A 13,414-nucleotide genomic window follows, 5' to 3' on the forward strand; every position below is an offset into this window, starting at 1 on the left:
AGATTTTATTAGTATTCTCCCCAACATTATAATCCTTGTAACTACTTTTTTTCTCAAAATATAATCATTGTTATAAATAAAATATTATAATGGATGCCTACTGTAGTAAAGCATTGCAACAGACGGTATTACTGTAGCAACCATCTAGAAAAACACTGTAGCAAACACAACACTGCAGCAAACGTTGGTACTGTTACTATTCCACCTACCAGGGTATTTTGGACTATCGGATCGAATCGATCATAGTCGTTCATTCAACCCTTGTAACCCTATAAATACCCCCACTCATTTGTATATTTTATATAAGAAGAGAAGGAAAAGAGAGAGAGAAATAAAGAAAAAGGAAGAAAAGAAAAGATGAATTTTGAAAGGTTTTTGGTAAATTTTTTGGCTCTCTATTCTTATTAGTATCTTTGCATTTATATAATATTCTTAATAATCATGATTTTTTCTTTTTTAAAGAAAAAAATGGTGATGTCTAACTAGTTACGTAACTCAAAAAAACCATGGTCGGCTAATTAGAGAATCATAAAAAGCTTTAATAAAATATTTTTTCATAAAGTAGGAATTTATTATTATAATAATATATTCACACAAAGAGGACCCCACATGGCATTGCATTCCCCTTTGGACAGCATGTAGAGCACTCCAAAGGCATTGGCTTTTTATTTGTTAATTAGAAGTGATCATCCATTGCTTTGCTTGTTTACGCAAGTGATTACAAAAATTAAAAAGCCTCAAAATATAGTTCTGGATGAAACTTCAAATGGCTAATTAATAAAACCTAATTGCATGATCACTACCAAGAGGGAAAGCTGCATATGAATCTAGTCTTCCTAGTTTAGGTAATACCATTGTACCATAGAATCAAAATATTAGTGAACTACTTCTCTCTTTATGAACTTTATTAAAACTTTATAAAATTTAAACTTTAAACCAAACCTTATCCTTTAAAAGAATCAAAGCCTCCGTCTTAGTTGAGTCCTTTCAATGCAAATCAAGCCTCAAAATATATACAATGATGCAACCCACTTGATCATTGTTTATTCCTCCTAATTAACTCCATATATATATATATATATATTACTTGTGAGAATGAAACTCTAGCTAGCTATTTGTATGCTTTGTGGTATTCCATTATAAAAAGATATTACTATTTGATGAAATGAGTGACATGGGATTTGGCATCCTATTGTGGTTGACACTTTACTTGGTGGAGGTGGAGGTGGAGGTGGAGGTGGTGCTTCCTTCTTTTTTCTTCTCTTTATTCTCATCATCTTCAACTTCTCTCTTTGCTTATCACTCTCATTATACTTCTCTGATCATGCTTTGGTAAGTACTCTTAGCTCATCTTCTTATTATTTCCTTCCTTTTTCTCTCTCTCTCTCTCTCTTTATTTTTATTCACTTTCATTAGCTAGAAAACTACTCTCTAAGTAGTTGACAATAAATTTCTGTTAATTTCTTTTCCTCTTCTATTTATCCCACGTATTATTTTTATTTTATGTATGTATGTGTATATAATTTTTTTTTTTTAATGTTTATTGAATAGGAATTCACATAAAGTAATTGATTATGGAGCTTGATATGTGATGATGATCTTGCAAGTAAAGCTCTAATATTAAGAGATATGGAGTTATATTTTGGTTATCTTCAAGATAGTTTGCCTCACTGCAAACACAGGTGAGGTTTTTATTGGTTTGAATTTATTGGCACTTGTTTCTATTTTATTTATTTATTTATTTATTTTGTTAAAGTTTTCTATTTCAAAAATGGTATGCTTGCATGAATCCTGAGTAATAGAACAACTTCATCACCTCCTGAATAAAAGCACAATGAAGCATAATTAAGCTGCAGGAACAGGATAGCCAAAATTACACCTCCAACGTGGCCCGTTTCGCTTGCTTTCCCGCGTTTAGACGTTGTAACTAACGGCGTTAATTAACTGTTTAACAGTGGAAACATGACGTTAAAAAAACAAAAACACACACACACAAAAAGGAAAAAAAGGGAATACTTTTCTAGAAACTCCACTTCCGAGTTCTGTGATTTTCCCAAAATTCCCTCTTTTCTTCTTCTCAATAGTGAAAGTTCCCATCTTTCGAATCCGAATCCATTCGAGAGGGCCTTGCGGACTGGTCAAGGTCTTAGAGCTTTGCGTTGGAGTGTTTCTTTAGATTCAAGTGACCCTTGGAATTTGTTCCTGAGATGATATCAAAGTGTTGATGTGATTTTGAGGTTTGGTTTTTATTTTTCTTAGAAAGATTTAATTGAATTTTATCTGTCATATTTGGTGTTTGCTGCTGCTGCTGTTGTTGATTGTTTGGATAACCACGAGCTTATGGTGTTATTATTGGCCTTGAGATTAGTGTTGGAACTGTTCAAAGATTTTTCTGTTTTGTTTTTCCATCTTGTTTTCACTGATTTTTGTTCTTGTATTTTTGGATTGAGTAAAGCTCGTTTAAGTTTAAAAGTGGCTCCTTTTTTTAATTTGGGTATGTATCTTATTTGTAGTGCTTTTCTTTTTCTTTATTTGATTCTTTTGATCCTCTATGGGTTTCTCCAACGCATTTTGTTTAGATTTTAATTGAATTTCTATGTTGGATTATAGATTTTCCTATGAAAAAGATTTGATTATTGACTCTTTATTTGATTTTTTTTTTCCTGCATGATTATGGCATGTATGTTATAAGCCAAGCTCTCCTTCAATTACTAGATTCATGTATTGCCTTTGAAGTTGCTTTGAAGTTGTATGGTTAGTCTTCTGAGATGATATCCAAGCATAAGAGTCAAATAGTTACAGAGATTCAATCATTTCATAAGGTCATTAAGAGGAAAAATCACATCAAAAATATTTCACTGTTGGTGGATGTCATGCAAGATTCCGGGTTTAAATACATGATTTGCCTTCCTTTCTTCATGGTTTATCTGTCATTAAAGATGAACCTTAGTTTTTTTAAAAAGTGTACCTCAAAGCGGAGATTACAGTAGAGGATTTTGATTGTGATTATATATGTACAGACGTTCAATGCCATTGAGCTTCATAATCTTGGTCGTTATTCATAATTCCTAATGGTTAAAATCGTCACATGGAACCATGTTCTACCTTAAAATGAACTGAAGATTTCTTCGACAATTGTTGCTATGAAGATTGTTTTCAGAAGACTGGCATTTTCTCAAGAAACTCATAGAAGCACCATGCATTGGAGCTATATGTTCAAACAAACAGTGAAAGAATTAAATTAGAGTTGCTTGAAATTTATTCTTATTTGTTTGTGGATGATTAGTATTGTTTTTACTCTCAGTCCAAATATTATGAATTCGGGTTCGACTCAGTTTGCTACATCTGGAAAAATGGGTATATATGAACCATGCTATCATATGAACATGCGGAGCGATTCCTTTAAAGCTGAAAGCAGCCAAAACACAAGCACATCGACAGTTGTTGAATCGAATGTAAAATTTAACAACAAGGTGAGGAATCTTGGAACTTAATGCATACTGTATCTTGAATTTTACAGCCGTTGTTGTTGTTGTTTTTAATTTTTTTAACTCTGGTTATCTATTATCTTTTAGTTGGAAGACATTCATCATGAGACATTTGAAGATGCAAAGACATATGAACAAAAGAAACATACTGATAAGGCAAGCACCTTTAAATTTATGAGAAAAGCTCCTATTTGTCATACTAATATTCTATTCTTGTAATATTCTTTTCATTTTACTTGGTCATTCTTTTACCTTTCTATCTAATGATGTTAGCATTCATTATTTCATATGTGTCTAAAGCCAACATGGATATTTAAGTTGTGTACAAAAATGTGTTTATCATGCTTAAAGTCTTCTCAGTTAAAAGTTATGCACAAACATACTTTCATCTGAAATAATTTCACTGATTATGTTGTACAAAATTAAACACCTCTAATCAAAGGTAAAGTTTGATCAGAGTCTCTTGAACTGGTATATCTCCGCATGCAACCCCTTGAAGAAGTAAGCAGTGTTCTATGTAAAATAAAAGCAATGCATTGATCATCAAATGCATTGGCATCTTCTTTTAGCTCTACTTGTTGGATAAGTAATGTTGTTCGCCCTAGAACTTAAATCCATGCATAACTTCATATGTAGGTACTTAGACGTCTTGCACAGAATCGAGAGGCTGCCCGGAAAAGCCGATTGCGGAAAAAGGTTGATTCTTAACCTGAGGAAATCTACAATCTGTTGCTGTTACTTGAATCATTATGGTGTATCCAAGTTATTAAATTGAATTATAAACTTTTTTCCAGGCGTATGTTCAGCAACTAGAATCAAGTCGCATTAGATTGGTACAGCTAGAACAAGAGCTTGATCAGGCTAGACAGCAGGTACAGTAATATTTCACTAATATTAATGATAACCATTTGGTTGGAGTTCATCTTCTAATCACAGTGTATAGAGCTGCAGACTATGTATCTGGGTGGTCATTTACGAGAACCAGCTCCTCAGTTATCAGGGAGTGTTAGCCCAGGTGAAGTACTTGGCTCATTTTATTTGTCATTGGTGTTACGTAGTGATTTTTGTTAACTATGAAATTTTAACTTGGTATATTCTTTTTAAAAGCAGTTTACAATTTTTATCAAATTCTTGTTTTGAATTTGTCTAGTGTCTAATGAGCACTTGTAATGTGGCTTGTATTTTGGCCTCAATAGAGGTTCTTGCTTTTCAAATGGAGTATGGGAATTGGGTCGAAGAACAGAGTAGGCAAATGAATGAATTAGGACTTGCTTTCCAAACAAATGCTCCTGATGTAGAGCTCAAGATACTTGTAGAAAGTGGAATGCGGCATTACGATGATCTCTTCCGCATAAAAGCAATAGCCACCAAAGCTGATGTGTTCTACATTATGTCCGGGATGTGGAGAACAGCTACAGAACGATTTTTTCTGTGGATCGGAGGATTTCGACCATCTGAGCTTCTGAAGGTGAGGCACCTACTTTATAATCAAATGTTATTTCTCCAATTGTATCACAAATATGAATGCTTAGTTATGGACAGGTCTTAGTGGCGCAGCTCAATCCCCTGACTGAACCTCAGCTAGCGGCCGTTTGCAGTCTACAACAATCATCTCAGCAAGCCGAAGATGCTCTTTCCCAAGGATTGAATAAGCTTCAACAAACTCTTTCCGAGGCTATTACTCCCGATCCTATCGGCACCTCAGATATGTCATACATGATGGCAATGACAAATGCAATGGAGAGATTGGATGCACTTGCGAGTTTTGTAATACAGGTAGATTCTCAGTTCTCTTCTGCAACAATCATTTTGTTTTCGACATTCATTCCAATCTCTCATTTATGAAGTTCTCATTGAACTTGCATTATCTTGATATGCATTGCTCCTGAAACAGGCAGACAACCTTCAACAACAAACGCTGAGGCAAATGCATAATATTTTAACGCCGCGACAAGCAGCACGAGGATTGCTCGCTCTAGGTGAGCATTTCCATCGACTTCGGACACTGAGTTCCTTATGGGCTAATTGTCCCCGCGAACCAACATGATGATCTTCATGGCTGATGAATGAAGTGAGAAATGTTGCAGAAAATGCAGAAGTATGTTAGCTGCTGAAATTCTTAGAATGCTTTCCAGTGATTATAGATTGAAAAGCATGTGAATATTTGTCAGCTATTTGTAGTGGTGCATGATGTATATTTTGTTATGTTAAATCTATTGATTTTTTTTTTTCTCTCTATCCAATGAGCAAAGTTTTTTTTTTTTTTGGTCATTCTTGTTAATAAATTGCCAAGAGTTTTTGCTTTTATAATTTGGGTTATATATATATGATTGAAAATTTAAAAATCCTTCCAAGATAAAAAAAAAATGAGATAATACACAAGAAGGCACAAAATGGGGAGTCTCCTGAAGAGCCTCTGGGGAGTTCCTGGCGAAAGTGGGGGTCGTGAAGGGAAGGAGGCTGCCGGTGCTGGGCTGCCGGGTCTTGCGTCGTCTGGAGGTCTTTCGCGGCAGCAGAAAGGTATGTCGTATGCTCAGGCTGCCAGCTCTGCCTCTTCAGGTGAGTCTCCTCCTTTGAAGCGTGTGGAGAAGCGTAGTGGCGCTGGGCTTCCTTCCGGTCAGTTTTCCCTCGCTGGCTCTAAGAGGCCGAGATCTCCGAAAGATGCCTCTTGTGGACGGTGCTTCAGGAACACCCACAAAACCGCGGATTGTCGACACCAAATCGTTTGCTTGCGTTGTGCGTGTGTGGGCCATATGGCAGCTCGTTGCCCAGTGGAATCGAGGAGGAGTCCGCACAGGAAGAAGGTGCACGTTCGTTCCAAGCGTGTGGGGTTGCAGGTGGAGTCGACAGGTGTTCCGGTCGCCGGGGTGGCCAATTCCTCGCGTGGGTCTGAGAGAAACCTGCAGGTCAACCGAGCTTCTCTCTCGATCCCATTGCCTCCGGAGACCTCAGAGCCGCGAGAGGAATTGGCAAATGTTGCTGTTTTGTCTATGGTGGAAGGTTTTGTTAATGAATCAAGTCTTTTGGTCGTCATCCCCTCCGTTATCAACATGACCTTGGCGGGCCCTATTACACCGTTAAACGATTGTTCGTTCTTGCTCCCTTTGTCGAGCAAGGAGGAGGTGAAGGATCTCTGCAAGATGGGAAAATCTAGGATTGTGACTAAAGACGGTCCTTGTGTGATCATGGTTGCACCTTGGTCTGCTGAGATTGGAGCGGTGGGGAGAGCTACGGGGGAGGGACAGTGGGTCCTTATATGGAACTTGCCGCTCCATGCTTGGTGCTGGCGAGTAATCTCGGAGGTTCTTCGTCCGGTGGGAGAGCTAGTGGCGCTCTCGCAGGCGGTGCTCCCCCATAAACAATACCTTTCGGTGTTAGTGAGACGCCGTTTGGGTGTCTCCTTGCCTTTGGTATTGGACTTCAGTATGGGGATGAGGAGATACAATGTGGTGTTCACTGAGGAACGTGCAGAAGCTCCGGTCTTTCGCAGGGATCTGGGTTACTATGTTCTTGGCCCGAGAGAGAGTGCTGCGAGGAAAGGCATTGCTACGGGTGAAGGGAAGACGAAGGAGGTGGAGCGGCGCCCGTCCTCTGGTGCTTCTGCGAGCTCGGTCAATCATAAGATGGTAGAGCCTTGCTCCCAGCTAGTGGATAATTGTTTCAAGGAGACGCCGTCCGGCCAAGCTGCGGAGGAGAGAATGGAAGGGTTACCGGTTACTCTGTTAAAGGCCCAGCCGGTGATGGTTGAGCCGCGCTCCCACAGTGGCACCGACAAGGGTCCTGAGCGAGGACTGGCTTGCAAAATTGATGGTCCGGTAGCTGCCTCCGGGAGGTCTGATGGTCGTTCGTTGGCTCGGTCTCCCGAGTGCCGCTTGTCACAGGGGGCAGGAAGTAGGTTATCGCAGGGTACGAAGGGTAAGCGTGTCGAGTTCTGGTGCGCTTGTTCTCGTGAGGTGCCGGACCACGATAAGAAGAGGACAGATGGCAGTGATGGGTTGACTGGGGGGACTGCGGTGCACGTTAATGAAAGAAGGGTGCAGGTTAAGGTTCCCAAGGATGATGCGGTGCAGATTATGATTCCTAGGGCTACGAGGGTGCAGGTTAAGGAAAGTGGGTATCAGTTTAAGGTTGCAGATTTGAGAGAGAAACCGGTCATTCACGTGAACGTAGGTGGGGGCCCAGCTGAAGATTCTTTGAAATTAATGCTGGACCACGTTAGCAATGTTGGTGCCGGAGATCCGTTAGTTGATGTAGCTGGGCTTAACTTGGTTGTGGGCTGCGACTTGTCCGAGGAGATTAATGATCCTGTGCTCTTGTGTGAGGTGGGCCAGCAATTGGGCCGCTCCCCTTCGTTGCATGTGACTGATTCCATGGAAGAGTATGGGCCGAACATGGTTAATGGTCAGGCCTTGGGTTCTGATGTGGAGAAATTGGGTCATATTTCGGCCCAAGGCTCTCTTATGGGGCCTGATTTTGTCCCGGGTCATTCAGAGATTAATTTCAGGGATGAAATCGGTGGCTCCTAATATTGCACCACTAGCAGGTTTCTTGTGGAAATTTCTGGCAGGGGTCTGGGCCCTTGTCCCAGGTTCCTCTTTCATTGAGGAGAGGGACATCGGTGACACTGACCTAATGGTTGGAGGGGAGAACTATGATGCTCGATCTTCAGATACGTCGGTACAGGACTTGGATGGCGACTCGGACGCTTCGGTGTCAGATTTTGAAAGGAATTTAAGGAAACTCCTGCCAGGCTTGAATGAGGAGAATGTATCGGGTAAAATAGAGCAAGCGACGGGAACCAGGAAAAGTGAACGACAGAAGAAACCTTCCTCGAGGTTCAATGAGGAAGCGGGGTACCTGATCGAACCACCTAAATCTGCTAAGAAGAAAGGTGTGTCTGGAGCATGTGATAAAGGTACGAGCTCTAAACCTTTATTCATTGCTGATTGGTCTGATGCTCAAATTGCTAAATACTGTGATGCTTGCGGTATTTCCTTTTCTGATTCTGCGATTGAATGCTTTAACCATATTCGTAATCTTGAATTATCCCGTTCTTCATGTCATTTGGGAAATGTGGCGACCTCTGCGGAAGGTCGGGTTTCTTATTAGTGGACCATGAACTTAGTGAATTGGAATGTTAGAGGGTTGGGGCGGCCGTCTAAACGCTTCTTAGTTAAGGACTTTCTAAGTATTCACCACGCTGAGGTTTGCTGTTTGCAAGAAACTAAATTAGAGGAGATTTGTCCTGCCATTTGGAGGGAGATTGGGGGGAGCCATCTTGATCAATTTGCTTTCGTACCTGCTCGGGGATCGGCGGGTGGTATTGCTATTGGTTGGAACAGTGTACTTTTGAATGGTAGTCTTGCTTTGCAGGGGGAGTTCAGTCTAACGATGAAATTTTGTTCTAAGGTGTCTAATCTTACCTGGTTTTGTACGGCGGTGTATGGGCCAAATGATAGATCCAAAAAACGTACGTTCTGGGATGAGGTGAGGTTAGCAGGTGGTGCTATTTCTGGGCCCTGGGTGATATGTGGAGATTTTAATGCTATTTTTGAGGTGGGCGACAAATCATCGGGCAACCCTAATCTTGAGGACATCAGGAATGCAAACTCCTTTATGCACGACTTGGGGTTAATGGAGCCGCCTGCAACAGGTAGAAGATTCACGTGGACTAATGGTCAAGCGAATCCAATCTGGGTCAAGTTGGATCGGTTCCTGGTTAACACTAACTGGTTGGCTTGCTTCCCCAGAGTGATTCAAAAGTGTCTTCCCAGGTTGGGATCCGATTATGTGCCAATTAGACTGGAAGTGGGGACCCATACTTCTACCCCTCGGCCTTTTCGCTTTGAATTGGCTTGGACAACTACAGAGGGGTTTCATGAGTTGATCCAAAAATGGTGGTCGGATATTACTCCTGTGGGATGTGGGGCTTTTCATCCTTGCTAAAAAGATTATGGATCAATTAAACTCAAGAAACTGGCTTTGCTGAATGATGTTGAGGGTCTGGATATTATTAAGGAATCCAGGAGGCTCACGTTGGAGGAGGCTTATCAGGAAAAATTTATCGTTGAGAATTTGGTGGAGTTGGGCAAACAAGAAGAGATCTATTGGAAGCAGAGATCTAGACTGCAATGGCTTAAAGAAGGCGATGAAAACACAAAATTTTTTTATGCTGTTGCAAATGGTCGCAAGAATCGTAATTTCATTCCTCAGCTTCGGTCTGGCGAGAACACGCTTGTGTCTCCTCGTGATATTGGCAGATCGTTTGCTGATCACTTTAAGGTTCTTTTTGGGCAGAAGTGACCTTCGAGGTTCAGAGTGGACTTACATAAACTGTTTGCACATAAGGAGAATGTTGATCTTGCGGATCTGGAAAGGCCTTTTACGATTGAGGAAGTTAAAAGAGCTGTATTTGACCTTGGGGGTGACAAAGCGCCGGGGCCGGATGGATTTCCTATTTTTTTTCTTTAAGCAAAATTGGGATACGATCAGTGAGGACCTTTTCCGGCTCTGTGAAGATTTCTATTACTTTAGAGCTAACCTGGAGAAGATCAATTGGGCCAATATCGCCCTTATCCCTAAAGTTGCTGCGCCGGCCTCTCACAGTGACTACAGACCCATCAGCTTGATTAACTCGACGTTGAAGATCCTCTCCAAATTATTGGCCACTCGGCTCAGTAAGGCTTTAATTGGCCTGGTGGATCCTGAACAGTCGGCCTTCCTCAAAGGTCGATGCATCCTTGATAACATTGCCACTGCAGAAGAACTACTTTTTAGCATTCATAAGCGTCGAGTCTCTGGGCATATTTTAAAAGTGGACTTCTCTAAAGCTTTTGACACAGTGGATTGGGACTTCCTTTTTGATTTATTGACAATCAGGGGCTTTGGAGATAGGTGGGTGGGTTGGATTAAAAGTATCTTGTTCTCTTCCAAGGCTTCTATTCTGGTTAATGGTTCACCTAATGGCTATGTTCGTTACCAAAGGGGTTTAAGACAAGGAGATCCGTTGTCTCCCATGTTGTTTGTGCTCGTCATGGATGCCCTCTGCGCTATGTTCATTCACGCGCTTAGATCCAAGGTGTTGATTGGGGTGCCTTTAGGGAACTACGGGCGTAAGTGTAATCTGCACTATGCAGACGATTTGCTAATCTTGTCTTTGGGTGGCCTTGAAGATTTGAGGGTGATTAAGCTGATGTTATACGTCTTTGAAGGGATGACCGGGTTAGCGACGAATTTCTCCAAAACTTGTCTTTATGCTTCCGACCGCGACACTCTTCCAGATCCAGTTGCAGCTAGCACCCTCAGCTGCGCTAGGGGGATCCTCCCGGTTACCTATTTGGGTATCCCGATTTCTGGTAGAAGACCTCGTAGACAGGATTGGGAGGAGATCATAACTAAAATCAACAACCGGCTACCATTGTGGAAAGGGAGATACTTGTCGCTTGGTGGACGACTCACTTTGGTTAACTCTGTCCTTTCGGCTATTCCTACATATTGGATGTCCCTTTTTAAGGTACCCTGCTGGGTCATTAAAAAGATAAATAGGATTCGTAGAGATTTCTTGTGGTCTGGGACGGATATTGATCATCCTAAATGTAGACTGGTTGGTTGGAAGACCCTTTGCCGCCCTCGCGAATTTGGGGGTTGGGGCATATTAGATTTGCATTGTTTCAATCAAGCGTTGTTGGGCAAATGGTGGTGGAAGTTCATGTCTGATGCGTCTTGGTGTGGGGCGAATGTTATTTTGTTTAATTATGGCATGCAGCGTTGGAACATGTTCCCCCGGCTTTCTGGGAGGGTATCCTTCTTCTGGAAAGGGGTGCTAAGCTGCCTCCCCGCTCTAAGAGGTTGTGTGTTACAAGGCGTGAGCTCCGGGATGGAGACTCTTTTTTGGAAATATCGCTGGATTAATGGTTGTGCTCCTATGTTTCTTTGGCCTGAGGAGTTTAGTAGGACGACTGCGCCCAATGGTACGGTACGAGAAATGTTGACTGTTTGTGGGCAGGCCCCTTTCTCGGCTAACCTTGATATCCAAAATACCTTGTCGCGGATTCAAGGACTGGATGGAAGTGGGGGCGACAGGAAGTGGTGGAGACTTACAGGCAATGGCACCTTCTCGGTTAAATCATTTTATAGCTTCTTGATAGATGGTGGGTTGCGGTGCCCAGTTGCGCGATTTTTCTGGCGTAACTCATGTCCCAAGAAAATCACTTTGTTTAACTGGCTTGCTTGGAAAGATAGAGTTCTTTCTCTTGAGAACCTTGAAAAAAGAAGGTGCAACCGTCTCCCTACTGCTACCTGTGTTATGTGCAATGCTGGATTGGAAACGGTGGATCACCTGTTCCTCCAGTGCTCTTTTGCTAGACAAGTGTGGGACTACTTTGAGCGCCTCTTTCATCTCTCAGAAGCTCCTAGATTCATGCATTTGATCTGGGGTTCTTGGCGTTCCTCGCTGAGGAATGATTCACGGGAGTTAGGAGATCTGGTGGTCAAAGCTATTGTTTGGAATATTTGGATTGCTAGAAATGATTGCAATTTTAATGCTAATTGTTTGACTGCGCATGCTCTTACCATTAAAATTGATCATATGTTATTATCCTGGTTTACTTCAGTTGCTGAGGGGTCTAGAGCGAAGTTGGACGCTCCTGCTGATTCCATTCGCCGTAGTCTGTTTCAGGATGGATCCCGGGTGGAGGAGATTGGTGGAGCTATGCTTTCGGAGGGATCAGGAGGTGCTGTGCCTTCTGAGGACACTTTGGCCCAGTCCATGGGTTAGTTTCTGGTCTGGTTCTGGTTCTGGCGCGGTGTGGCGCCATTTGTCAGTGTGTTGCTTTTTCTTTCTTTTGTTGGTCGTCTGTTGGTGTTGTGCCACTTCTTGTGGTTTGTGTGGGTCCTTTGGGTTGTTTTGTTCCTGAATTGTCTGTTTTGTTCAGGTGTGTGGGTTTTTATACTTGTTCCTTCTCTTAATTGAAGTGGTTTATCCACCTTTAAAAAAAAAAAAAAAATTAAAATTGTTACATATATTATGCTCTTGACTTGCTAAAGTATTCATAGCCTAGTGGGACTGGTCTTCTTGTTAAAGATGTTTGTGTTCCCTGTTTGTGTTTCCTGCACACTCTTTACAAAACTTTTTATATTTGTCAAAATATATATATATATATATATATATATATATATATATATATATATATATAATGCTCTTGACTTGAATTAAAGTGTCTATTTTCATTAATAACTTTTTTAAAAAAGTAAAATATATTTTATATCTTGGTATATACCTCACAATATTAAACATTTCATATATAGTAATATACAATCATATTTTTCAGTTTTTTTTATATTACGAGTTATAATCATTTATAAACTAAATTTATATTTTTAAAAATATACAAATTTTTTATAAATATTTTAATGGAGATGAGTAAATTTCACTTTTCTTGGGACATGTATGCTAATTTTAGATTTTTCAGGGATATATACATAAACTCATTGAAAGAGATTTGCCCAAAGAGCAATTTCGACTGTTTCAAAGGATCAATCAGCAAATGGTAACACCTCTTTTATAGTGCAGGAAATGACTCATTTGTCCCGGGAAAGTAACATGTGACTAGTGAGGGATTTAAAAAAAAAAAAATTTAAATATCCTGATGACTCAAGTTTTTTTAAAAATTATTTCTATCTTTACTCAGATGAAAGTAAACAAATAAAAAATAATAAAAGTAAAATAGTAATTTAAAAATTTTTATAGTTTTTGAAAGACCTGGGGGTTTAATGGTCATTCTGAAGGCTTTTTTGGGAAATTATTGCCAAATAAAAAATTGCCACGTAAGATCTGACGTCTTGACCGCGAACGGAGAGATATCCACCGTCAAGCTCGCCGATCATTGTCAGAGATGCATTTATAGCCGTCCGATTAAAGACATCGA

General features: G+C 40.6%; 2 protein-coding genes across 4 annotated transcripts; both read left to right on the forward strand.

Annotated features, from left to right (window-relative positions):
- Nucleotides 1-1,243: 1,243 nt before the first annotated feature.
- On the forward strand, nucleotides 1,244-5,725 carry LOC120261645 (transcription factor TGA4-like). 3 transcript variants are annotated; one of them, XM_039269607.1, is made up of 10 exons: nucleotides 1,244-1,332; nucleotides 1,552-1,682; nucleotides 3,305-3,473; nucleotides 3,576-3,644; nucleotides 4,125-4,184; nucleotides 4,283-4,360; nucleotides 4,440-4,503; nucleotides 4,685-4,956; nucleotides 5,031-5,264; nucleotides 5,383-5,725. In XM_039269607.1, the coding sequence occupies exons 2-10, from the start codon at nucleotides 1,630-1,632 to the stop codon at nucleotides 5,533-5,535; spliced, it is 1,152 nt and encodes a 383-aa protein (XP_039125541.1). In that variant the 5' UTR covers nucleotides 1,244-1,332; nucleotides 1,552-1,629; the 3' UTR covers nucleotides 5,536-5,725. The 3 variants fall into 3 exon arrangements, with proteins under 3 accessions (XP_039125541.1, XP_039125542.1, XP_039125543.1); XM_039269608.1 differs by lacking the exon at nucleotides 1,244-1,332 and adding an exon at nucleotides 1,437-1,455; XM_039269609.1 differs by lacking the exons at nucleotides 1,244-1,332; nucleotides 1,552-1,682 and adding an exon at nucleotides 2,000-2,237.
- A 4,115-nt stretch (nucleotides 5,726-9,840) lies between these two features.
- On the forward strand, nucleotides 9,841-12,264 carry LOC120260266. The gene has a single exon (XM_039267707.1). The coding sequence runs from the start codon at nucleotides 9,841-9,843 to the stop codon at nucleotides 12,262-12,264; it is 2,424 nt and encodes an 807-aa protein (XP_039123641.1).
- Nucleotides 12,265-13,414: the final 1,150 nt, after the last annotated feature.

The sequence above is a fragment of the Dioscorea cayenensis genome, chromosome 5 (assembly GCF_009730915.1).
Source record: "Dioscorea cayenensis subsp. rotundata cultivar TDr96_F1 chromosome 5, TDr96_F1_v2_PseudoChromosome.rev07_lg8_w22 25.fasta, whole genome shotgun sequence".
Taxonomy (NCBI): Eukaryota; Viridiplantae; Streptophyta; class Magnoliopsida; order Dioscoreales; family Dioscoreaceae; genus Dioscorea; species Dioscorea cayenensis.

Bases quoted from the DNA above. Each gene is read 5' to 3' on its own strand.
- LOC120261645 (XM_039269607.1), top strand. From the start codon at position 1,630: ATGGAGTTATATTTTGGTTATCTTCAAGATAGTTTGCCTCACTGCAAA. The intron at 1,683-3,304 runs GTGAGGTTTTTA...TTTTACTCTCAG, and splicing joins TTGCCTCACTGCAAACACAG to TCCAAATATTATGAATTCGG. The intron at 5,265-5,382 runs GTAGATTCTCAG...CTCCTGAAACAG, and splicing joins TTGCGAGTTTTGTAATACAG to GCAGACAACCTTCAACAACA.
- LOC120260266 (XM_039267707.1), top strand. From the start codon at position 9,841: ATGTTGATCTTGCGGATCTGGAAAGGCCTTTTACGATTGAGGAAGTTA.